The sequence below is a fragment of the Dryas octopetala genome, chromosome 2 (genome assembly GCF_963921425.1).
Source record: "Dryas octopetala chromosome 2, drDryOcto1.1, whole genome shotgun sequence".
NCBI lineage: Eukaryota > Viridiplantae > Streptophyta > Magnoliopsida > Rosales > Rosaceae > Dryas > Dryas octopetala.
Window position 1 is genome coordinate 14,764,651 of NC_141367.1, and position 26,608 is coordinate 14,791,258.

Genomic DNA, 26,608 nt, shown 5'->3' on the forward strand with positions numbered 1-26,608 from the left:
TTCCCATGTGCTGCACGTTTTGCTGAAGTCCACATTTTTTCTTGTCATTCTTGGCCTCTTGGGCAAATTTGCTGAAGTTGACATTATGATGTTGTTAACAGGTGGAGTTGAATGTTCTACGGACTAAAATAATGATAAGTGTGAATATTAATATGTTCTATGGACTAAAATTATTAACAAAAAACAAATATGTTCTATAGACTAAAATAATGATAAGTGTGAATATTAATATTTCTTAACTCATCGAAAGAGCCGTGACATATAAGTACCATCATTAACAATAACAAAATGTGGCCATAAATTTATTCACAATACACTCAAGTTTAATCTTTCCTCTTCAAAATAAAAATAACAATAACAAAACGTATTGTACAGTATTTGTAGATTTCATTCATTAAAGTATATGGTGGAAGAGTCAAAAGTATATTACCAGAAAGTAAATGTGGTGTGAATAAAATAATGTGGTAACTATTCATGTCATTAGGTTAATTATACTTTGCACCCTCAAAGATTGGGTTGTTTTTTAATTTACACCATGACTTTTAAAACTCTACAATTTACACCATAGTAATTAATAATACATACGTCTTTCAATTTATACCCTCCATTAGTTTGACCATGTTTGACCTCTCTTTTGAAGTGTTATTTCCTTATGAAAATTATAGGACCCACGTTTTCTTATGTGGCAAGTGATGAGGAGTCTACTCTAGTTTCTATTAGGGCATTAGATGACACGCATGGACAATTTGAATTAAAAAAAGGTATTTGATTTTATGAAAATGCCATTAACAAAAATTAGGGTCAACACCTCGTTATGCCGCATAAGAAAACACATGGATCCCATGCATATGCAAATAATGCTTCAAAAAACGGTCAAAATAACAGACGACAAAAATTGAAAGACATATCTAACATGAGAGTGTATATTGTAAAGTTTTAAAGGTCACGGTGTAAAGTGAAAAATAACCAAAACTTGAAGAGTACAAAGTGTAATTAACCATTTTTACTACAGCTATTGTGGTCACACTTAGGGCCCGTTTGGTTCAAATTTTGGAGGCCTGGAATGAAAAGGAGTGGAAAATCAATTTCATTCTTATGTTTGGTAAATATAGGGAAAATAAATCATTTCCTGGCCTAAGGGAAATGATTTTCCTTATTGGAGAGAAAATGAAACCTTTGCTAGAGCAATGAAATTGATTTCCCCCCTCTTGGGAAAGCATTTATTGCTTCTTTTTGGACAAAACTAACCCTACTATTATTTCAAAATAAATAATAAATCATGGTACAATTGGAAAGCTGACTAAACACAGCATTTATTGCTTCAAATTCCTAGTTTACTTTTCTAAGCTTACCAAACACATGAAATAGAATTTCACATTCCCTTACTCCTGGAAAATGCAAAGGAATTGATTTCCCAATAAATCAATTCCTTGAACCAAATGGGCCCTTAAATCTTAACACATTATTTACCACAAAAAAAATATATATATATATTTTTCAAATTTTTATGGTCATAATTTGGACACTCTCCTTTTGTATATTTGCACATTTTTCCTTCTTTTTATATTTTGGTAATTTCAAGTATGTTTACATCCACCAACTATAGGGTCCATTTCAAGTTGGTCCACAAAGTACAAAACATTTCAAATTTTCTCATTAACTATAGGGTTCATTTCAAGTTGGTTTACGAATTATAAAACATTTCAAATTTCCTCATTAACTATAGAGTTCATTTCAAGTTGGTCTACGAACTAACAAAAAACATACAGAATGGCAGACAAAATTGGGTTGACAAAAAAATCGAACCGAACCGGATTATTTATATATATTTATATATTTTATATTATATAAAAGTTATATATATTGAATAAAAAAGATATAAGGTGTTTTTTGCACATGTTGGGGTTCAAACCCATGACCTTGTGAGGAGAGTCAAAATATGAATTCTCACTACACCACTTATGAAATTCAAGTACATGCAATATATTTATAGGCATACTGATACTTAAAATATAATAATTTATAAAATTAAATATAGTTTATATATCATTCCTTTTTTTAAGATATTATTTTAGGTCTCTATTTAAATATTATCATTGCAAAAAGTCTAAAAATTTTACTAGTTTATATTTTATATAATTTATAGTTTCTATATTGTAAACATATTACTAAAAGTCCAAAACTATAATTTATAATTTATATGCTAAAATTATTAGAGTATAGGGTTAATTTTTAAGGTATAATGTTTCAGACTTTATGGTTTAATGTATAAGGTTATGGTATAGAATACCAATTATAATTTTATAAATTCTTATATTTCAAGTATCAGTATGCCTATAAATATATTGCATATACTTAAATATCATAAGTGACTAAATGATGTAATGAGAATTTACATTTTCACTCTCATCAAGCGGTCATGGGTTTGAACCTAGCATGTTCCAAAAACACCTTATACCTTTTTTATTCAAAATATATAACTTTTATTTAATAAATAAAAAAATATATATAAATAATCTAGTTCAGTTCGGTTTTTTTGTCAACTCGATTTTGTCTACCATTCTGTATGTTTTTTTTTTTTTTAGTTCGTGGACCAACTTGAAATGAACCATATAGTTAATGGGGAAATTTGAAATGTTTTATAGTTCGTGGACCAATTTAAAATGAACCTTATAGTTAATGGGAAAATTTGAATATTTTATAGTTCATGAGCCAATTTGAAATAGACCCTATAATTAGTGGATATAAATATACTTGAGCCTTTTTTTATTATGAGAGAGGAAAGATTCAAAAAAATATATATATCATTATGATCAATAGCTAGTTGGTTATTCATTGATGGAAAAAATTTACTTATCCCCATATTGTAGTGATGTGGCATCTCTTGGAGAGAGAGAGAGAGAGAGAGAGAGAGAGAGAGAGAGAGAGAGAGAGAGAGAGAGGGATGCATGTGGTATCACATGAGGGATATGTAAGTTCTTCTCTTCATTGATAACTAAATAAATAATATATAACAAAAAAATAAAAAATAAGAGAGAGTAATGTAATAAGTGTACCAAATAAGAGTGTGAATGAACTCTAAAAGTCAGCAACCCTTTAGAAATTGAAGAAGACGAAAAATACTAATGGTCCCTATAGTTTGTCCCAATAAAATTTTTTGCTCCCATAATTCTTTTTGTCATTTTAATTCTTATAGTTTCATTATGTTACCATTTTTTGTTTAAACTGTCAACTGGGTTCATTTCAGCTTATTTTGAGTAACAGAATGAAACAAAAAAATGATAACAAAATGAAACTAAAATAACAAAAATGAAAAGAAATGAGCCTATATGGACAAAATGATTACAAAAATGAATGAAAATGAACCAAACTCAAAGTTTGGACCAAAAGTGGCAACAAAATGAACTTACAAAGACAAAAATGTGAAGGACAAAAACTACGACGATGCAAGTGCAAGTTAAGGCAAACTATTGGACCAAAAATGTCGAATAAATCTTCAATGGGGCATGCCTCATTGAAGACCCTCTCAAAAATGTCTTGTAGGCAGTCAAAGGAAACCCAAAATGGACAATATTTATATTTAAAAAACATCAGGGTAGTTATATGAAATTTTAGTGAATTATTTATCGTACCGTTTACTTAGTCTCAGCTCTATACTTTATATTCGGCTTTGAAGCCATATCTTCTTTTCTCCCCTTAACCTCGTAAAATTGGTCAATTGCATTTCCTTTCCCTGCCCGCCCCAATTAAGTAGGTATGATAATACCATCCCCGTCTCAGCCTTGTATACCCGTTTAATTAAAAAAATACTATATAATTATATTTTAGTTTTTATCTTAATTTTTGTTGTCTTTAAAATTTAATGTTATTGTAATGTAATATGATGAATTTTAATGTATTTCATACTATATTATGTATTTATGTTGATTTGGTATATTATTAATAAAAAATTATCAGTTAATTAGAAGTATGTCCAATTTTGGAGGGTCATTTAAACTAAAATCATATATGAATTTAGATTTATACTTAAATCCAATTTTTAAGGTTAAGGTCCAAAAAATGGACTTTTTAAAATTTTTGACTAATATTATCTCTTAAAATTAATATGAATAATTTTAAAAATTATGAAAGATAATATCCGTTAGGACATTTTTAATTTTTACATTTTTTAATTAAAACATTCAAAATTATCTAGTTTTTATGTTTTATAATTTAAAATAATGAAAGATAATATTCGTTTAAATTATACAAATATAAAAAAATGTATTAACCTACAAAATCGAAAATAATAAAAAAAAGGTATATATAAGTACATTTCAATTGTACCAATACCTGTGTTGGTATATATATATGTATGTATATATATATATCGAGTAGGTGCGCACCAACGAACATCCGCATCTTATCCAAACGCTCGGTTTCCGCCGCCGATCGCTCTCCCATGTTGCTTCCTTCCCCGAGTTTTGAGGGTAAATCCTCATTTTTTTCACCCTATCCCCTCCTAGGGTATAGAATGGGTTTGGTGGACCACCCAAAATTCCGAAGCTAAACCATAACATAAACGCTGACAAACCATCGATTGATTGGTACAATTGAAATGTACCCATACAAAATTTTTTTTCCTTATTTGATTATTTTTTATTTTGTGGGCTGGTGCATTTTTATTAGATTTATATAATTTAAATCCCACAATTAATTTTAGGATAATATGATAATATTAGGATATTATAATATTAAGATAATATAAAACTAGAATGATATTAAAATTTAAATATCATTAACTTTAGGATAATATAAGACAATTTTTTAAATTAAAAACATTTGGATATTTTTGGTCCTTAGTTAAAAATAAAAAAGTATTGAGATATTAGTCTAAGAAAATAAAAAAAAATTGGACTAGCCTGTAAAACACCCAAAAATTATTTTTTAAAATAATAATAATAGAGGAAATTATAGATTTAGTCAAGTTATTTTATACCTGGTTCAATTTTGGTCCACAATTTTTTTTGAGTTCTGTTTTGGTCAACTAATTGTTCCACTTGTTCAATAAAGGTCTATATTTGTTTTCTCAAATTTGGCCTAACTTTTATCCTATCAAATCTCACCAAAATTTAGCAAACATATACTTGTTTTAAAGTTATACATTTTTTCTTTACAACCATATAAAAATCATTCAAATTGGAGTTCTAAAACTCAAGATAATTGACCCCAAAGTAGGGTACCCGAAACTTCTAATTTTTCAAACTTCACCCAATTTCAATTTTCTTAAATTCTAATACACTAAATTTGTTTTTATGACTAAAAAATAATGAAATATAACTTATACTTAAATTATAATTGAAGAAAACACAACCTAAAAGATTTAAAGTCATAAATCTAAACTTTTATTAAACAAATAAAACAATTAGTGGACCAAAACAGAACTTAAAAAAAATCATGGATCAAAATTAAATTAGATATAAAATAAGTGAACTAAATCTATAATTTTCTCCTAATATTATACCCAATATCCGATGAAGAATTGGTTACCCCACGGTAGGGGTCGGCAATGGGCCGGGCCGGGCTAGCCGGGCCCAAATTTTTTGGGTTCGGGCCGGGCTTGGGCTTGAATGATAGAAGCCCAATAGGGCTTTCGGGCCGGGCCGGGCCGGGCTTGGGCTTTAATACACAAGCCCAAGGCTCGCCCATCGGGCTTTGGCTTGCGGGCTTGGAGGGCCGGGCCGGGCTAGGCCCAAACGGGCGGCCCAAATAGGCCCAAAGCCTGTTTAGACACATATATATGTTAAAAAAAATATAGGATTTTGGCTATGTTGTGATTTGAACATGAGACCTCACATAACAAACTTCAACTCTCAACCAACTGAGCTGATCAGTTTATTTGTTAAGTTTGTGAATCATAACATATTTAATAGCTTTTTCGTTTGTTTACTTCAATAAATTATTAATATGCTTATTAAGTTATTCTATAATACTATTATGTTAGTAATAGTGTAATACCATAAATAATAAACTTTTAAAATTATATACAACATTACAACTATAATAAAACATAAATGTACATATGTTTTATTATATATATTATTACATATTTTTATAAACAAACGATGCAATTGTGTTGTCAACGATCCGAACCGTTCAAATTTTAGTTCCTCACTCAAAGATAATTCGTGCAAAAAATTAGCTTAATCGGAGATGTAAAAGTGACATAATGGTGGTCGAATTAATGAACGATCGTGGTTTTTCTAATGATGATCGAATGGGTAGATGAATGTCGATTTAGCCGATTTTTTGTACGGATGATCTTTGACTATGAACATAGAAAATGAACGGGTCAAATTGTTGAAATCACGTTGTGGTCTTCATAATTATGGAAACAACAAGGTTTCAACGGGAAAGTTATTAGAATTATACTATTCAAGTGTATTTATATGTAGAAGTTCACATATCGATCGTGTTTTCAACGATCCGAATCGTTCAAGTTTTAGTTCCCCACTCAAAGAGAATTCTTGCAAAAAATTAGCTTAATCGGAGATGTAAAAGTGACATAACGGTGGTCGAATTAATGAACGATTGTGGTTTTTCTAATGATAATCGAATGGGTAGATGAATTCCGATATAGCCAATTTTTTGTAAGGATGATCTTTTACTATTAACATAAAAAATGAACGGCTAAGATTGTTAAAATCACGTTGTGGTCTTCACAATTATGGAAACAATAATGTTTCAACCGGAAAGTTATTAGAATTATATTCTTCAACTCTTCAAGTGTATTTATATGTAGAAGCTCACATCTCGATCGTGTTTCCAAGTTTTCAATGATCCGAACCGTTCATTTTTTAGTTTTTCACTCAAAGATCATCCCTGCAAAAAATTAGTTCAATTGGCAATGTAGAAATTAGATAATGGTGGTCCAACTTATGAACGATCGTGATTTTTCTAATGATAGTCGAATGGGTAGATGAGTTCTGATTTTGCTGATTTTTTTTAAGGATGATCTTTGACTATGAATATAGAAAATGAACGGCTCAGATTGTTGAAATCACGTTGTGGTATTCACAATTATGAAAACAATAAGGTTTCAACGAGAAAGTTATTAGAATTATACTCTTCAACTCTTCAAGTGTATTTATATGTAAAAGTGACGTAACGATGGTCGAATTAATGAATGATCATGGTTTTTTTAATGATAATTGAATAGGTAAATGAATTCCGATTTGGCCGATTTTTTGTAAGGATAATCTTTGACTATCAACATATAAAATGAACGGTTCAAATTATTAAATTAATGAACAATCATGGTTTAATAACTTTAATTATAGTTGTATTATAAAAGTTGTATATATACATATACATTTATGTTTTATTATAGTTGTAAATTTGTAATGTTGTATATAATTTTCAAAGTTTATTATTTATGGTATTACATAGTATAGTTTACACTTTACACTATTACTATTTACTAATATTATAGAATTATATAATAACTTAATAAGCATATTAATAATTTATTAGAGTAAACAAACGAAAAACCTATTAAATATGTTATGATTCACAAATTAGACAAATAAACTAGTCAGCTCAGTTGGTTGAGAGTTGAAATTTGTTCTATGAGGTCTCAAGTTCAATTCATAACATAGTCAAAATCCTATATTTTTTTTATTGAAGATATTAAACGGGCTTTGGGTTTCGGGCCGGGCTTTGGGCGGGCCTAAGCGGGCCGGGCTTTGGGCGGGCCGTGGGCTTCAAGGGGATGGCCCAAGCCCAACCCAAGAAATTTTCGGGCCGGGCCGGGCCGGGCCGGCCCAAATGTCGGGCAAAATCGGGCTTCGAGCCCAATGGGCCGGGCGGGCTTCGGGTGGGCTTCGGGCCTTGGGCAATTTGGTGAGCCCTACCCCACGGAACCGGCCTCGTTGCTATCTCTAATTAAGTCCTTACTCCTTAAAAATTAAAAATTTATATATTTTTTTTGGTAAATGGAGGAATTAAAAATTTATATTAATCATTCCTAAGCGATATAAAATTGCTCCGCTTGCTCTTCTGTACTTCCAAACTTATTGTGAAAGGGGGAAGAGAGAAAGACAGAGAGAGACAGAGAGAGCGGAAGAGAGAGAGAGAGTTCTCTGGTTACTTCCTGCAGAAGGGTTGTCTGCTTTGTTTATAAAACTAAAGCAGAGAAAATAGAAAAAAAAAAAAAAAAATTGTTGAAGAAGGAAAAGGCAGAGAAAACGTAGACGGTAGACTGCTCTAAATAATGAAAGAAAAACAAATATGTATATGCAAAGGGGTTTCGTGAAAGCCTTGTTGTTGTGTTGAGCCTATAATATTTACGAGGAGGGCCTTCTCTTCACGTAATCGCTTTCGATTATCCATCTTCGCCTCTCAGTTCAAAGCCTTTTCGCTTCAACCCTTCGTCAAAGTGGTCGATTTTATTAGTTGCTCTGATTTGGGTTTGGTTTCTATTTATCTATCTTTGGTTTTGGGGTGGTGATTGTCTGGAATTGAGGGGGTTTTGGGAAAATCCTGAGGGGATTTGGATTGCTTTTGAAGAATTTGATTGTCGGTCGGTGATAATTTATTTATTTATTTTCTTTTTGGGTGTGATCATTTGCGGGACGCTTGTAATTGGGGCTGTTTTTTTAGGGTTGATCAGGGTTTTGGAAGGATTGAAGTTGGGTGTTTTTGGATAAAACTCTGGTGGGTATTGTTGAAGTTGGGATTTTTTGAAGTTCTCAATGCTGGGTCGATGACAATCATTGATTTTCTTCTATAAAATCCTTGGTGGGCTGTTCAGATTGTGTTAAATTTGCAAACTTTGGAGGTGGGTTTGTGGTAGTTTGGGGTTTTATTGAGACTTAAGATCTAAAAATCTGGAATTTTCCGGTTGGGTGCGGGTTAGCTTGGAAAAGGGCCTGAATTCATTTGTTTTGCGGTGTTTATGTAAACATTTGGGTTTAGAAATCACTGTGTATGAATAAGGTGGTACTGGCTGTTTGATTGTGTTCCTTGGGACTTTGTGGTGGAGAATCATTATTTTTGGGATAAGATGAGTTCTAGCATCACTGAAGATTTGATTCATCAGGGCAGGCTTTTGGTTCATATTGCTGAGAATGGGCACTCTTTTGAGCTCGATTGTGAAGAAACCACACCGGTTGAGGCGGTTATGCGGTATATTGAATCGGTGGCTGGTATTAGTCTCAGTGACCAGCTTGTTCTGTGTTTGGATATGAAGCTTGAGCCACAGCGGCCGCTTTCAGCCTATAAGCTTCCATCTGATGGCCAGGAAGTATTTATATTTAATAAAGCAAGGCTGCAAACTAATTCGTCTCCCCCTCCGCCTGAGCAAGTTGATATCATTGACATTGCGGAACCCCAATCACCGTCAGCTTCACATGACCCTCACCCTTTGGATGATGCTTCAGACCCTGCATTGAAGGCTTTACCTTCTTATGAAAGGCAATTTAGGTACCACTACCAAAGGGGTCATGCAATTTACAGTCGTACCCAAGTGAAATATGAGAATTGTGAGAGGCTATTGAGGGAGCAAAAGGTTCAAGAGAGGGCAGTGGAGGTTGCAAGGGGTAACCTGGATCAATACTATAGGATGATAAACCAAAACTATACGGAATTCATGAAGCGTTATTCGCAACAGCATCGGATTCATTCTGATCTTTTGGCGAATCTTGGAAGGGAATTAGAAAAACTGAGATCCATCAAGCTTCACCCTGCAATACAGACCGACACCCGTAAGTGCTTATTGGATTTTGTGAAGGAAGAGAATTTGAGGAAAGCGGGAGAGAATTGTAGCAGTTCCCACAGGCAATTTGAGAATAAGGTTTTACAGTTTAAGCAGACGTTTGGTGAGGTGAAACGGAAAGTTGAAGAATTGTTTTCTAGCAGGGCTTCATTGCCTATTAGGAATTTGGAACTGGCGATGAAGGAGCATCAACGTTTTATTAATGAGCAAAAGAGTATAATGCAGTCTTTGAGGTTGGTTTCCTTTCATTTGTTGCCATAGTTATGTACGAGATATATCTTGTTTGTTTGGTTGTCTGCCCAATTTCCCTTTTTGTGTTTTTCTTGAATGGATCGGAGCTTCCTTATGGATGGACTCATTTGATCATTTCAGAACTTCTATTTTGGCTGATTACTAAATTAGTTCAGAGAATTTATCATTTGTCAGCAACAATGTTCCATGAGTCATGCCAGTTTATGTTGTAGGCAGCATATTTCACGTTAAGAACATTGTGTAGACAAACATTTTCTAGACGGCATTCCAGATTTTACTTAGAAGTTTATATTGCATGCTTTCCACGCACCATATGCAGCATTTGTTTGTTATCATTACATGTACTGGCATTGTTTTAATTTACTTTCGTTATTCTGGTTTGATAATCACCTGCTCTGTTTTCTTTAATACATTCAGTGCTCCTGTATTGTACAGGTATACAACTTGATCCTGTTATTTTTGTCACTTCTTTCTTGCATTTTTTCATTGGATGATGTTGATCCTTTTTTTAAGAACCAGAACTCAAGACTATACGTCTTACATGTAGGGGGAGGTTAGTTACAGAGAGGTTTTTTGAGGCATTAGACAATATGCTTGGCTCGAATGCCCATATTTTGGGTATTGGGATGCAGTAAGGGCAGATGGAAATGAAAAGAAGGGAGGTAGTGAACTTGGAAAGGATAAAATATCGGGGCAAATAAAATTACAAGCATTTGTGTTTTTTTTTTTAACAAATAATTACCACTTAGGTATGTGCTTTACGCAAATGCAGTAGATGGGTTAGGTTCCAAAATCATAAGGTGGTTGGGTTTTCATTCAAAGTCACTTCATCATTTCACAATGTAAATTTTACTTCAACACATTAAAAGATATAACGACTTAACTTTTCTTATTAAATTACAAGAAACGAGAGTTATGACGAGGCTTTTCTGCTCAAGTTATTCTTGGGAGGTTGAGGAAAGCATTATATGGATGGAAAGTTTTCGTACTACTCTTGTTTCACTGATTTATATCAGATCTTGGTTAAAATTCTTTAAGTTAAAGAGTGGCTTTTTTCATAATAGAGGTGAAGCAATCTCTAGAGTAGCTGATTTTTTTCCTTCCACTTACCTTGTTTTATTCTACAAGATGACGTGCAACTATCTTTTACCTTTTTTTATATTATACTCCTTTGATCTTTTTAAATCTTTGAACCACGTACATCAGCCTACAAAGAGGGATAGGAAATGTGTGATAATAATTTTTTTTCTTTTTAAGAAACAAATTTTAATGATCAATAATTGTGGACAAGAAGTCCACCAAAAATCCAACACTTTTCCACAGATAGGAAAGAAAGCAAACTCTTAGCAAAGAAAAATAGAAACTATCCTAGAGCTGCCTGCCAGTCTAACAGAATAGAAGAAAGAGATAAATATTTGAAATCTGCTGACACAGATGCCCACAAAGAAGACCAAAACTTGACACTCTCTCAAAGTTTCTTCATTCCTATTCCTTTCTAATCTTCAAAATCCTCTTTGTTCTACACTATCCAAATGACCCAGATCACAGCCAAATGCTGCAGCCCCAAATAACGCAATATGTTTTTCACTTAATAAAGATCCCAGATATGAAGTTTAACATATCATAAAGAAGATTATGGTGTTTTGGAACCAAAGATCTTATTGTGTTTGGGTTAAGCGAGTTCAAATACATGAGATTCTGGTTAACATTCATATTTTTATATTAGATACTGCACTTAAATATATAATTTTTTGCCTTGGAACTGTGAGTAGTCTTATTATTTTTAGAATTTTAGTAACGGAATTAACCGATCATCTTTCATGCAGCAAAGATGTCAATACCGTCAAGAAACTCGTGGATGATTGTTTGTCTTGCCAATTGTCTTCCTCACTTCGTCCTCATGATGCTGTTTCAGCCTTGGGCCCTATGTATGATGTCCATGACAAAAATCACCTGCCTAAGATGCAGACTTGTGATCGATCAATTTCCAAGCTACTCGACTTTTGCAAGGATAAAAAGAATGAAATGAATATCTTTCTCCATAATTATATGCAAAAGATAACATATATTTCTTACATCATCAAGGATGCAAAGTTACAGTTTCCTGTTTTTCGAGAGGCAATGGTGCGACAGGATGATCTATTTTCGGACTTAAAGTTGGTTCGTGGGATTGGCCCTGCATATAGAGCCTGCCTAGCAGAAATAGTAAGAAGAAAAGCTTCAGGGAAGCTTTACATGGGCATGGCTGGACAGTTAGCTGAAAGGCTTGCGACAAAGAGGGAGGCTGAGGTCAGGAGACGGGAGGAGTTTCTGAAATCTCGTAGTTCATATATACCCAGGGATGTATTAGCATCCATGGGATTATATGATACTCCCAATCAATGTGATGTCAATATAGCTCCTTTTGATACTGGCTTGCTTGATATTGACATTTCAGACCTAGAACGTTATGCGCCTGAGTACTTGGCAGGACTGTCTTCTAAGGGTTCTTTTAGAGGTTCATATTCTATGTCTAATGACAGTTGTCATTCAGCGGATGCTGAGGAGATTGTATCGGATAACCTTGAGAAGTGTGACTCTGAGGAGCTACTTGAGGGCTGTGAGTTGGTAGAGATTGCTGGTACTAGTAAGATGGAAGTTGAGAATGCAAAATTGAAAGCTGAACTGGCTTCTGCAATAGCCGTCATTTGTTCATTCTGGCCTGAAGTAGACTATGAATCATTGGATGATAGTAAAATGGATAGTTTGTTGAAGGATGCTGCAGAAAAGACAGCCGAAGCCTTGCACCTGAAAGATGAGTATGGAAAGCATCTGCAATCAATGCTTAGGACGAAGCAGATGCAGTGTCTTTCATATGAGAAACGCATTCAAGAATTGGAACAGAGATTGTCTGATCAATATTTGCAAGGCCAGAAGCTTTCAAATGATAAGAATTCCTCAGAATTTGCGCTTTTGTCTGATAAGGTTGATGACTGCAAGCAAGAAATCTTAGGTGGTGGAGAAGCCCACATGCCTTGCTTATCTAATACTGAGCCCATGGATGAGGTTTCCTGCATATCAAATTCTTTGGATGCCAAATTGGGTCTTTTTAATGCACAACCTGGCAAAATGCGAGATGGGGCTGATGAAAATATGATGGATTCTTCTGTGGTACAAAACCATCAGATGGATTCATCAATGCAAGAGCTACATCGTGAAGAACTGCTGCTCAGTGGTAAAGATGGGAAAGATAAGATGGTGGGGCAGCTGGGCATGTCACTAACACACAGTTCTACTGCTGAAAGCATGCCTGAACCTCTGAATGTCTTACCTTGTGACACAGCAGTTGACCCTGGCTTGGACACCAAAGTCAGTACTGAGATGTTGTTGGAATTGGAAAGTGCACTTGCAGACAAGTCAAACCAGTTGAGTGAAACAGAAAATAAGCTTAAAGCTGCTATGGAGGATGTCGCCATACTTAAGAGGGATTTGGACACAAATCGGAATCTCCTTGACGAATCTCAGGTACTAGTGGATCAACCACATTTTATATTTTGGTTTCCAAGAGGTCATTTGTCCGAAATTTCTGACTCATACATCTGGCTACTCTACGTTTCTTCGTTTCTTTTACAAATTTGATCTCTCTCTCTCTCTCTCTCTCTCTCAGTATTTGTGTGTGGCACATTTATGTTATTCTTATAGTTCTCATTTAATAGTATTTCCCAACTCTTATGCGGAAGTCACCATGAAGTTAATTCACCCACCAGCTATTTTTCTTTTCCAACATTATATGCTAGACAGTTAAATATAAATTTTCTTTTCCCTATGATGTTAGTTGTGATAAAATTCAGTTTCTTCTAAAAAATGGACTGTTAAATAGAAGTTAGTACTTAAAAATGCTAGATTATGATACCCTAGGCTTCCCCCCACTTTAAAAACGTTTCTTACAAAGAATGTTTAAGAGTGCTGCTATTTGCACACCCTTTTTTTTCTTTTTGCACACCCTTTTTCTCTTTTTTTCTCCTACACACCCCACACACTCATCTCAAATTCAAAACCTCTCAACACACACCCAACCTATTACCAAAATACCCTCATTTCATTACACACCCACACCCCATCTTTCTCTTTCCCACTCTCTCTCCTTCCCTCTCTCTCTTTCTCTGTCAACACACACCTGCGCAGCACCACCACCGCGCGCAGCACCACCCTCCCTGCACCATTCTCCTCTCAGTCTCTCTCTCCTCCCTACTGCACACACAGCCCATCCTTCTCCTTCACCGACCACCCCTCCTTCTCCTTCACCGAGCACCTCCCTCCTTCTTTCTGTTTCTGTCCAGCTCCAGCGACAACAACCCCGGCCCACACCTTCCCAGCCTCTCCTTCTCCTTCACCGACCACCTCCCTCCCCCCCTCCCTCCCTCTGTTTCTGTCCAGCTCCGGCGACAACAACCCCGGCCGACCCCTTCCCAGCCCCTCCTTCTCCTTCTCCTTCACCGACCACCTCCCTCCCTCCCTCCCTCCCTCCCTCTGTTTCTGTCCAGCTCCGGCGACAACAACCCCGACCCACCCCTTCCCAGCTACTCCTTCTCCCTCACCCCGATCACCTCCCTCCCTCACCGACCACCCCCTCCCTTATTTTCGGTCTCTGTCTAGCTCCAACAACCCCAGCTCAAGTGCGACCACCCTCTCCCTTTCCCCCTCTCTATCTCTCTCTCCACCTTAAAAAAAAAAAAAAATGCAGATGGTGGCTGGTTTGGTACCCGCCGAACAAAACCATAGGTTTCGGCACTGGCCCGCCGAACCAGCCAGCACCTGGAAATTTTTTTACTACTGAACCAGCCACCATCTTCTCCGGTGAGTTCATCGTTTCCGGCGGCGTCAAGGAAGAAGAGTGAGGCTCCGGAAAGAGAGAGGGTTCGGGAGAGGGTGGGTTTGGGAGAGAGGAGAGTGAGGTGAGAGAGAGTGGGTTTAGGAGATAGATTGGGCTTGGGGTGACTGGTGAGGCAAGGGGAGGGGCTGCTGGGTTTGTGTTTTTTTTGGTCTGAATTGATGTGGGGGGGGGGGGGGGTGTGTGTGTGTTGGGTGTGGGAAAGAGAGGGAGGGTATGTTTGGTCTTTTTTTCTTTGATTGTTTTTTTTTTTTTTAAGTGGGGTGTGCAAAAAGAAAAAAAAAGGTGTGCAAATAGCAGCACTCATGTTTAATTGTGGTCTTTTAGGCTAATCTCTTTCCTTTAAATTTACTTACAAAAGGTTAAAGTTTTTGGTTTACCATTATTCCCAAAGGCCTAAGCCGTTAAGATGTGAGCCAACATTGTTTTATAGTCTAACACCCCTCACACCTGAACTTCAACAGAAATGTTAGAGATAATCCTCAATAGATAATCCACTTGGTAAACTCATCATTTTGACATCTACTCTATGATCTGACCAGATGAGTGCCAGTCCCAGTGTCTGGTTGAGTCACTGATGGCTCCATTAATCACTTACAACCGTGAAATAGAATTTGTATTCAGTAGTTTTATCATCTGTTAGCTTCTCTGTATTCTGATTATATACTATGTTTTGTCCTTACCAGATGAATTGTGCTCACTTGGAGAACTGTTTGCATGAAGCAAGAGAGGAAGCTCAAACCCATCTTTGTGCGGCTGATCGTAGGGCCTCAGAGTATAGTGCACTGCGTGCATCGGCTGTGAAAATGCGCGGCCTTTTTGAAAGGCTTCGGAGCTGTGTTTATGCTCAGGGTGGGGTGGCTAGTTTTGCTGAATCTTTGCGTGCTTTAGCGCAATCTTTGGGCAAGTAAGTTTGCCATACCAGTCATTATTTTATCTGCATATAACAAATTACTCTCAGCAATGTTATTTCTGGCACTGCATTTCATGCAACGTTGCTCTGCCCTTCCTTTTGAGTTTGTTTACAACAGAAAGGGATTTTAATGAAATAAGGAAAGAATAAAAATGCATTGGAAAATAAAACTAATGCACATTATAATGGAGGGATAGTAGTGTTTAGGGGATTTTTTTAAAAATAAAAATCCATATTTCCATCTCATGAGTATTTAGTTTTATAAGACAATGGAGATGATGGTGGTTTTGGCTTTGATTTGTTTCAGCACTATTAATGACAATGAAGATGATGGTACTGTTGAGTTTCGAAAATGTATCCGGGTCCTCGCAGATAGAGTTGGTTTCTTGTCGAGGCACCGTGAAGAGCTGCTCGACAAGTACCCAAAGGTTGAAGCTGCAAATGAACAACTTAAAAAAGAATTGGAAGAGAAGAAGGAGCTGGTTAAAACTTTGTACACAAAGCATCAACTTGAGAAGCAGGTAACTTATATTAATATAGTTTTTTTTTTAATAAAAAATCAAAATATTTGTTAGTAGCATCTGAAGCACATCTGACGGCTTATATTGGCTCTGTTCCATAATTGTCTCAACCTCGTACAAGGCAGATCTTAGTGACTTCATTACTTGGAAGTTTTAGGATTACAATTTCTTATCTGTTGATGTTTTAGAGTAGCCACCTGGGCCTCAACCATGAGCTTTCTATTCTGGTAGAATAATCAATATATAGGTGAATATTATACTTTCAATTTGCTGCAGGCAAACAAGGAGAAGATATCTTTTGGCCGCCTGGAAGTCCACGAGATTGCTGCATTTGTTCATAACACAGCTGGGCATTATGAGGCAATCAATCGGAATTGCTCTAACTACTACCTGTCTGCTGAATCTGTAGCCTTGTTTACGGATCATCTCCCGCATCAACCTAACTACATTGTTGGACAAATTGTGCATATTGAGCGCCAGACTGTGAAGCCATTGGCTGGTACTACTTCAACCCGGTCTGAGCACGACCTAACACCTGACACAGGGGCTGACCGGTTGGCCTTGAATTCAGGATCAAACCCATACGGTCTCCCTATTGGCTGTGAATACTTCGTAGTGACAGTAGCCATGTTACCCGCCACCACCATTCATTCAGCACCTCCTTCCTGATCCCTGCATTAGGCAGATTGACGTGATGGAAGAATCACAAGTGTACATATATAAATATTACATTTTAACAGTTATAATCTTTTTGGTGGGAGATTGGAACTTGATTTCCTTTTTATGTACAGCTGATGATTCAATAGAGAATTGATGTTCTCTCCCCCACTGTGGCCCTTGTGTATATATAAGCTATTTCTACAATTATGTAAGAACTGTGAATATAATTCAGCTTTTTGTGATAGGTCCTTATCTGCCAGAATTTTCAAATCAAGAATACATTCTTCTTAGATGCGAGTGACCGACTGTTTTGGGCAGCCTAGGCCTTGGCGTGCCTTTGGAAAATTATCCCCACGGGGACAAGGGCATGGGTAGAGGTCTTTATCAGAAGCTTGTGCTAGTGGGTCGTATGTGTTAAATGCTAGTTAATTCTTATCTGATATATTTTATTAATCGTATCAAATGACTCAATTCTAATCTGACTCAATTCTAATCTGTTTGGGTTTGATTTGGTCCATTTGATCCATATATCTTGTGATTTGGAAATGTAAACATAATTTGGTAACTATCATTTAAGCATCACTTACAAAACAAATATCAATTTAATATTGATACTAAAAAATTATAAAAATTTAACTGTATAGACTATAATTATATAATAACTCATACAATACATATTAACAAATAGAAAAAGTCATTTATCTTCTACATATAAGACTAGTTAAACGTAGGGGTGGGTCGGAAACGGTAACCGACCCAAATAGCCTTTCCCGACTACCGAAATCGATAGCAGCGGAGGAGCACAAATGGAGCCGTTGCCGTTTCGACATCAGGCGGTTACTGACTTTTCGGGGTAGGTGGGTGTAGGTGTCGGTGGCGGTTCAGGAGTTTTGGTGTTTCCAGGGGCGGTGGCCAAGTCGTTTCCGATGCCGAGGGATGCGATACGATACAGTAATCCTGCCAATGCCAGAAAATCACGCTAACATACTGAACCGTCGATATCGAAGTCAACACGGCATCGGGATTTGTCGACAAATCGAGAAAAAAAAACTCAGCCCTAGTTAAACTAAACGTATTTAGCATGTCATAATCGTACATATATTTGACACTAATTTGATCTGTTTATAATTCATGTTTAGCGTATTGTGTCATATTCGTGTTCATGACAGAATTGGTCCAACCCAAATCTACTAACTTCGTATTGTGCTTGAGTCGTATTATCATACAGTGTCAAAAATTGCCACCTCTAAAGAAGAGAAGATGTACCTAAGAATGCAACTACAATACGAATTGCCTACTTGATAATTTTCTGAATCAAATTAATTAATGAGTTACTTTTGAGTAAGGAGTAGACCATTTGGGGTTATAGCTTTGGTATATGGTAAAAAATATCATCCTTTTGAAATTTTGTCAAATGAATTCACAGATCAGGCCTCCTCCCCTCATTACCTTCTTTCAACCTAAATATTTAGTCATAAAAACTTGATTTTAGTATGTAAAATTAAAAGCGTTTTAAATATTGTAGAAAGTTTTTTTTTTTTTTTTAATTTGAGGAGAGAGGAGATCGAACTTAGGTGCAAGAGGACAAATTCTATGGCTCTTCTAGCTACTCCAACAATTGCATAATAACAATTTAAATTCATATAAATATTGTTCATATGAGAATTATGATGGAATATTAGTTGTAAAATATGGTAGATCACGACCAAAACAGAACCACACCTAAGATTTTTAAAACTCATAAATTTTATTCAAAGATGACCAAAAAAAATGTATTTAGCATTGGATTTGACTTTCAAACAAAAAATCAAAGAAACCAGAAACTTCGAAGTTCAAACTCAAAATTATTTGCTGTTTAATTTTATATCAAAAAATATGAAAATAAGAATTAAAATTAGTTTTAGAGAGTCCATAAAATGATTTATGTATGCACAAGATTATATTTTTTTTTGGTACAGAGGAAGGCCTTAGGCCAAGAAAAAGAAAAGACTAAACATGAATAGTTCTAGACACAGCCACACCAGCAAACGGATATTCTTCTGCAAATTGAAAGTCTAAATTCCATCTAGTTAATTGATGGAATTTCAAAATTATCCAAGAATTGTAAACCACATAAAATTAAATTAAAACTCGTATAAAATAAACAGTTAATTACAAAAAAATTCACTTTTAGAGACCTTTATGCAAAAAAAACTCACCTAAAAAGTTAAATGACAAATAAGTCCACGTTATGTTTTTTTTTTTTATAGTTTTTTTTTTTTAACTAAGCAAATTACCACAATAATAATGATTGCTACTGCCAAACAGTAGCAATTAATAGTGTATTTTTAAAATTTAAATATGTACTATCAAATAGTAATAATTAATAGTGTATTTTTACAATTTAAATAGTTATTTTTAGACAGTAACAATTTTTATAGGTACTATAGCGCGCTACAGTAATTCTGCTACAGTAGTACTTGATTTTTAAAAAGTGGGCCGGCTGAGAATTGAGCTTCCGCATTTGGGTTTTTCAAAAATTACTTTTGTCCAAATGGACTTATTAAAAAAGACCCCTAAAATTAAATTGAATTTAATTAAAAATCATATGAGATTGACTGGTTTAAGACGGCTGAGTTTAAAGTCTAATATAATTGAGTCGGTCCGGTCTGACTCAATTAATAAACAAAGCAGGCTGGGCGGCCATTGTACAATCTTTGAAGGTGAAGCTGCAGCTATTGTGTAGCCGGTTCAAGATTTTCTAGACTTATCCGAAGGGCACTAAGGATTTGCTAGAGGAGCTTCTTGGAAAGCCAGTGGAGCCTGGGCCCACATGTTCAGCCCAATCTAAGGCTAAGGCTTGTGTGCCCCATGCCATCATTGCCAATTTCACCCATTACAAGATGATGTCGATAACTATGTCAGCTAGTGATGGTGATGGTTAGTGGAGAGAGTGCTGACAATTTGCCCACTTGTGGTTTTATTTGGCCGTGGCCATCTTTTTTTCTTTTATTAATTTCTTATTTTCTTTTATGAAGTTTGATAGTGATTGAAATGCCAAAAGTAATTTGTGTTGTATGATTATAGCTTCATGCAAGAGGCATATACGATACCCTCTTCACAAAATAATTCCAGGTTCTGAGTGGCTATAGCTTGGTAGAAATTGATAAAGAGCATGTTACTTAGTCTCCATTGTTTATGGAAGGCATTTATAATTAATGCAAAACTGTAAGAAAATAAACTGAATAGGACCCAGAGGAAACCTAAAATAAAATACATCGACATTAAAATGATTAATAGAATTTACAAGCAGATGGGTATTTTACGCTGTTCATTGGGCATGAAGGGAACCAAACGACACTCTGGCTACAACGCCTAATAGGTAGATTTATACAATGGGAATTTTTTCCAGGATTCTTCATCAACATATATTTCGGAATCCCGATGTTCCCCCAGATTAACACAAGCTTCGGTGAGAGAGAGAGAGATTGCAATTTGCAAGAGGGAGGGAGAAAAAAAGTTCCTATTCAGCCTTCTTGCTGTGGATTTTTGGAATGTTAAACAAGAGAACTATCTATCTACCTTGACTCTCGCAATCTTCTTCTGAAATGTTAAACAAGACTTTCGGGAGCGATGGAAGCGAGGCAATACGAGGGAGATGAAATAGCAATTCCCCAAAAGAGTCTTTTCTTGACATGCCTGGTGCCTTCCTCCCGCCAGAAGAATCCTTACATTCCTCTTCAGGATGATCCTGGAAATCGGTTCCAGATTTACTATCAGGAGTGTGGTTAAGCTGAACATCCCTTCCACCATCTGGTCCATCACCATAAACCTGCAAATTCTGAACTGAAGGGTCCTTCTGCAGAAGGCAACAAAGAGAATTGACCCTTGACATGAGGGATTTCTCATCTGAAGCTGTTGTGAATTGAGTGTCACTGAGCAGGTATTGTGCAATGTCTTCAAGAATGTACTGTTGATCGGCAGAAGGCAGATTTCCGGATGTCATTTGTTCTGAAATACAGTTTCCAATGTGACTCATAAGATCACTCATTGACATCGATGGATGAAGCCCAGGCACTTTTATTTGTTCCCAATTTCTGGACGCCCTGGAATCAACAGCTTCTGAGCTTCCATTTCCTTCAATTGCACGAGCATCCATTACTAATATGATAAAGGCAATCAGTGAGTCAGTGACCAACTAAGTGCCAACTAAGTGCAGCATCTAGTCATATACTTAAAAGCTTGAGTGAAAACCAAAAACCTCTCAGGGTACAAAAACTTCATACTCAGATCCTAGGCATAACATTAATCCCAGAATTCAAATTACAAACCAAATTCCTTTCCATCACAGCCTCTAATCAATTTCAAGAAATTGTTTGAATGATACATGCCTTCACAATTGTAAGGGTAAAACTTTTACCACATCTTGGTATATGAATTTATAAATATAACTAGTTTTAAATTCAAAATATAAATTATGACCAAAACTAAGATATATTGGGACACTACGTTGCTCTCAAAAAATGCAGGTAAATAAAGTTTTCTAAGACCTGCAAATTTGACAAGAATATTAACAGAGGTCAGTAATCACTCAGCCATGCAGCTAATTGTAACCCTTATAGCCATGCAGGGAAAAGGCCTTGTAATTCCACAAGGCAAGACATATGATCTAGTATTAAATTACTTCCACTGCTGAGGCCTCTGATGACATATAGTAGACATCCATGATTGATATGTGGACCATCATTCAGTGAGAGCTACATCTAAGAAATCAAATAGCCAGCATTTCAAAACAAATTATAGCCCTTGCATGGGTGAGACAGTGAGCAAGAAAAGAGATACTCGTGCTCCCAGCCTTATTCCTCAAAATTTTCTGTTCTTAATACAAATTCCTATGATATTTATGGGGTAATCTGGAAATCTGAAATTTACTGATTCCCCAATTTATGAATTAAAAAGGTCAATTGAAAAACGACTACAAGTTAGTATTTAAGACACCCAAGAAGCCGGCCCATTATCCCACCTAAGTCTACACTTCATCAATCATCATCATGAAGTGTGTCATGAAATCAAAGAAGAAATTCAGGTGCTGTATATCATCGCAGCAACATGAGATGTAGAGTAATTAAATTTAAAAGCAAAAAGAATGAAAGGTAATCCTTATTACTCATTGTGCAAGAAACAAATGCCAATTTCATTTTTATTATACCTGAGCTGGGGGAAGGAGCTTCTCTGGACCGATGTTCGAAAGTCATAGAGGCCGTATCCTGCTGGTCGGTCTTCAAAGATGATGACTGACTTGCTGACGGTGATGCTACATCTTGGAAACCAGCAACGGAGGACCCTTTACCATTTCCCAGTTGATCAAAACTATGGCCTTTGGAATCTTCTGTGTCTTCAAAACCGGAAGGTCGTGGTTCAAAATATGGTGAATCCAAAACAATCTCTGGCTGTTGGCTTAAAAAGCAAAGACGTGTGTCGCACTGGATAAGCTTTTCAAAATGTTTGTTTAACAGTCCTTGTGGACATTGCAGAAAGTGTTGCCTATAAAACCACAATGTCAAAGATTTTCCATAAATGTCAGTATCATCAACTGAAGTACATGTACATATGACTGCATCTTCATATAGACTAAAAACAAATGTCTCATCTCAATCATACAATTTAACAATTTAGGAGTCTATGTCAAAATAATCCAGTCTCAATTTAACAATTTAACAAATACCTGTACAAACATAGTTTCTCTGTTAACAATGGGTTTACCCAACTCACACAGAAGCACAGGATAAACATACAAAGCAAAAGAATGAGTGTCACCATTACTCAACCATTAGACACCAAATCACTAAGTTTCTTTTTACCCTAAATCACTCCAAAAATGAGATAAGTCACATATCTGAGACCAAAAAGAAACATTTTATAAAAGCCCCAGAAGCAGGGAAGAAACATAGTTTAAGTGTAAATACATGGCAACAGAAAAGCAAAAGCAACCAAACATTTTAGCTTATCTATGAAACCCAACGTTAGAGTAAGAATCTCAATCACCAGTCGAAATTTACCTATTCATGATTGCTTGTCCATTAGTAAAATCTGCTGTTGCCTGCCATAAGGTATGCTTTCTAGGTTGAGGGTTAGTCTCCCTGAAGAAAAGGGGTTGTCTAGCCAGCTGCAACACAGAAGGGTTCACCAGGTTACAAGTGCACACAAGTGATACAACTTTATTGTCACCAAGCCACCAACATAAAAAGAGCATATGAAAGCAAATACATTACCACAACAGTCAGAGTACCAGGTCCATCATCAGGACAATTTGCTTTCAGAGCCATAATATCTGACCACTGGATTTCTATTTTACTCTTGAGACCACCTTCGAGAACTTCCCAAACAAGCTTATGCTTAGCAAAGTAACACTTCGCCACTAAATCTCCCTCATATCTTGATTTATACTGCCACCAAATTAAGTATTATCAGAAACTTTTATCACAAATACATTGCAATCACAATATCTGAATATAAATAACTAAAAAACTAGTCAACAAACCTCCCAACACCCAATCCTTAAAAGCAAAGCTGGAAAATTTGAAGCCTTCAGCTTATCAGTACCCGCCGCAGCAATGGCTTTACTTTCCTTTTTAACTCCAGAGTTAACATTTTCACTGTGTACAGCTCCTGCTGTAGAAGCACCCCCCTGAGCGAGCTTCATTTGAATTAATTCCAATAGGGACGGGCTCTTTCTCAACCTCAAACCCAAAGGGCTAGGCTCATCAAGTGGATTGTATTGTGAAGGTGGGACACCAAACGCAGTATCTCCAGCACTCATCTGCAACTTAATCAAACAACCAAGTAAGAGAATATTTCTAAAAATAATCAACATTCAAAGTTACCAAAGTAAAGGAAGCAATCAAATCTTCCAACAAAACTAAACTCCAAAATAATCATAGTAAACAACGAGCCCAATTAGTCAAAATCTTAACAACCCAATACCATAAAGCAACACCCAAAAAAAAAAAAAAACTAAGACAACACAAATGAGGAAGCGCAAATTTATGGGCTAACATCCCCTGTAACTGCAACGAGATCTTACTTAATTTAATGAATACTAATAATCCATACGTAATTGTATAAACTGTATGAGCCTATAAAAGATCACAAATTTATAAATTTCGGTGCAATTTCCAAGAAACCAAACAAACCGCTGCAATCTTCAGAAATACTTTCAATCATGAACTTCTCAACATTAAGCTATTGACCACCACATGCAACAAGCATAAGCATTAATTTTTCCGAACCCAAATTTCTAATTGAACAAATACACGCAAAATCAATTTATAAAAAATTTCAAGTTGGCTCAGATTCCAGAAGGAAAATGAAAAAAAAAAAAAAAAAAAAATTTCCTATCAATATAAGTTGTATCAGGATAAGTGTTGATGAATTTTTTATCCTCCTTCCTAGCTATTTTCTCAGCAACCAAACAGAAAGGGACCAAAAAAAACCAGACCTCTTGAAACGCAGCAGGGGAGAGTTTGCACCGCTTGTTGAAAGGGCCATGCTCCTCTTCCAAGGAGTCCTCGATCTCCAACTTCACCGGCGCCTTGTCCGTACACGGCGTCGTTTGGCGGAGATCTCCGGACTTCATCAACTGCACCATCAATTCGTTTCCCCCAAAACCAACAGAAATAAAAAATAAAAATAAATAAAATCCGCCTAAGAAGCCCAAATTCCCGAGAAGAGTAAAAGAAACAAAAAGGAAAGTTGAATCAAACCCTAGATTCAAACAAACGGTCTTTGATCTGAAGGGATTGTGGAGATTGATACTGAAAACCCTAGCAAAGGAAAACAAGAATTGGGATTTTTGGAAAGTCTGAAGTTCTTAACGCTGTTAGAGAGAGATAAAGAGAGAGGAAGGGGGAGGTCTTTGACGGCGACCACGTGAGAGATTCCCACGTGTTTTATTAGACTCTGCGTTGGCTAATTACTAAATTGCCCATGCGACTCGCCGACTGGAGGACCGACTTCAGGGTTGTGAATTTTTGTGTACGGGGGGGGTCTGGGATGGGTATATCGGTAGTTTGGGTTTTAGGTGTGCGAGCTTGCGCTGGCAGACACGTATGAAATTAAATGGATATAGTGCGGGACCCACCTTCTGTTTAAATGACGGCGGTGGGTGGGTTCTCTGGTGAACGTGGCGGCAGATCCCGCTCTTGCTTGTCACGCATGGTTCTTACAGCCGACACGTAGACTATTTAAATGGATTACGAAGATGGGATTTGGTGGGTGCGTCCCCCCTGATTTTTTGTGCGCGCTTTCTCTTATTAATTTTCTTTTTTTTCATGTTTTTGGTAAATGGAAAGTGAACAGATTGATATTCCCAATTTTCCTATTTTGCTCTCAGGAAAAAGAATTGATTTTCCTTTTCTGCTCGGCCTTCGTTGGCCCATTTAATGAACCAAACACAAATTAATCTTTTATCCAAAACAAAAAAATTGATAAAATTAATAACAAATTACAAATAAGTCAACAAATAATATGCAAATTACAAAAAAGTCAATACATAATTTGTTATCTCACTTTAGTCAATCGTATAATTTGAAATAAAGATAATTAGGCTTGAATTCTTTAGAAAAACGGTTTTAAAATAGAGACCGAGAGTGTTTTAAAATTTATAAAAAAATGATTTTAATTAATAATAAAGTCTTTTAATTTATAAGAAATTTTTTAAAATTCATAATAAAGTCTTTTTAATTTATAAAAAAATCTTTTTAATTCATAATAAAGTCCTCCCCTAATTTGAAGGGTATTTCCCCTCCTAGAGTGGAGAGTGGGTTTTGTAGAGGCTGGATGTTAGGTTTTAAGTTTTAACTTTGTGATTTTGGGCGAAGCCCAAAATTCCGAAGTTAAAACCTAACATAAAGCCGTTAAAAAAGAAAAATAAAAGAACTTGATTAAAAACTCTAAATCACTACTAATTTTAATCTAAGAAGGACTTATAAAATGAACTGAACTCTAAGTCTCTCTTTGAAAAATTACATTTCGGTCAATAAGCTTGTAGGCCCCAGCCCATTACTGATTTTTTTTTTTTAAATTTGTTTTACCTTTTTGCTCCGAGCCCATTGTTTTAATTTTGATAATTACATTTTGGTCAATAGGTGCAAGCCCCAGCCCATTGTCACATAGGTAATGAAATAGACACGGTTACACAGATATTGAAACTGATTTATGGTATCTGTTTTAGTATATGTGTGACTGTATCTGTTTTAGTATATGTGTGACATTGATACTGAAATAGACACTGTCACGCAGATACTGAAACAGACACTATCACACAGATACTGAAACAGACACTGTCACGTACATAGATACTGAAACAAATATTGTCACACAAATACTGAAACAGACATTGTCACACAGATACTGAAACTGATATATAGTATATATTTCAGTATATGTGTGACAATATCTGTTTTAGTATATTTGACATTATCAGTTTAAGTATATGTGTGACAGTATTTGTTTAGATTTTTATAGATACTGATTTTCAGTAACTGTCATACAGTGTTTAATATGTTACACGTTGCTGCAAGAAAAAAAGAGGAGAAATGGAAAAAAAAAAAAAAAAAAAAAAAAGTTACACATTGCTACAAATAAAAAAAGGAGAAAGG

The 26,608-nt window shown here is 35.7% G+C and overlaps 2 protein-coding genes across 2 annotated transcripts; one reads left to right on the forward strand and one right to left on the reverse strand.

Moving 5' to 3' along the window:
• The first annotated feature begins 8,069 nt into the window (after positions 1-8,069).
• Positions 8,070-17,197, forward strand: LOC147293346 (autophagy-like protein). Its single transcript, XM_086232838.1, has 5 exons — positions 8,070-9,987; positions 11,833-13,510; positions 15,563-15,783; positions 16,097-16,310; positions 16,587-17,197. Exons 1-5 carry the CDS (start codon positions 9,044-9,046, stop codon positions 16,977-16,979), a joined length of 3,450 nt encoding a protein of 1,149 aa, XP_086088964.1. The 5' UTR covers positions 8,070-9,043; the 3' UTR covers positions 16,980-17,197.
• Positions 17,198-20,207: 3,010 nt separating this feature from the next.
• On the reverse strand, positions 20,208-24,822 carry LOC147293347 (ATP-dependent DNA helicase). Its single transcript, XM_086233386.1, has 6 exons — positions 24,448-24,822; positions 23,491-23,769; positions 23,222-23,395; positions 23,009-23,115; positions 22,159-22,493; positions 20,208-21,110 (listed from the first exon to the last, which is right to left on the reverse strand). The coding sequence occupies exons 1-6, from the start codon at positions 24,595-24,597 to the stop codon at positions 20,524-20,526; spliced, it is 1,632 nt and encodes a 543-aa protein (XP_086089512.1). The 5' UTR covers positions 24,598-24,822; the 3' UTR covers positions 20,208-20,523.
• Positions 24,823-26,608: the final 1,786 nt, after the last annotated feature.

What these genes read in the sequence shown, in the direction of transcription:
- LOC147293346 (XM_086232838.1), top strand. Translation starts at nt 9,044, where the DNA reads ATGAGTTCTAGCATCACTGAAGATTTGATTCATCAGGGCAGGCTTTTG. An exon ending in AGTATAATGCAGTCTTTGAG is followed by an intron (nt 9,988 to 11,832) that starts GTTGGTTTCCTT and finishes TCTTTCATGCAG; the next exon opens with CAAAGATGTCAATACCGTCA. An exon ending in ATCTCCTTGACGAATCTCAG is followed by an intron (nt 13,511 to 15,562) that starts GTACTAGTGGAT and finishes TGTCCTTACCAG; the next exon opens with ATGAATTGTGCTCACTTGGA.
- LOC147293347 (XM_086233386.1), bottom strand. Translation starts at nt 24,597, where the DNA reads ATGGTGCAGTTGATGAAGTCCGGAGATCTCCGCCAAACGACGCCGTGT. An exon ending in TAAGGATTGGGTGTTGGGAG is followed by an intron (nt 23,396 to 23,490) that starts GTTTGTTGACTA and finishes ATTTGGTGGCAG; the next exon opens with TATAAATCAAGATATGAGGG. An exon ending in CTGGTACTCTGACTGTTGTG is followed by an intron (nt 23,116 to 23,221) that starts GTAATGTATTTG and finishes TCTGTGTTGCAG; the next exon opens with CTGGCTAGACAACCCCTTTT.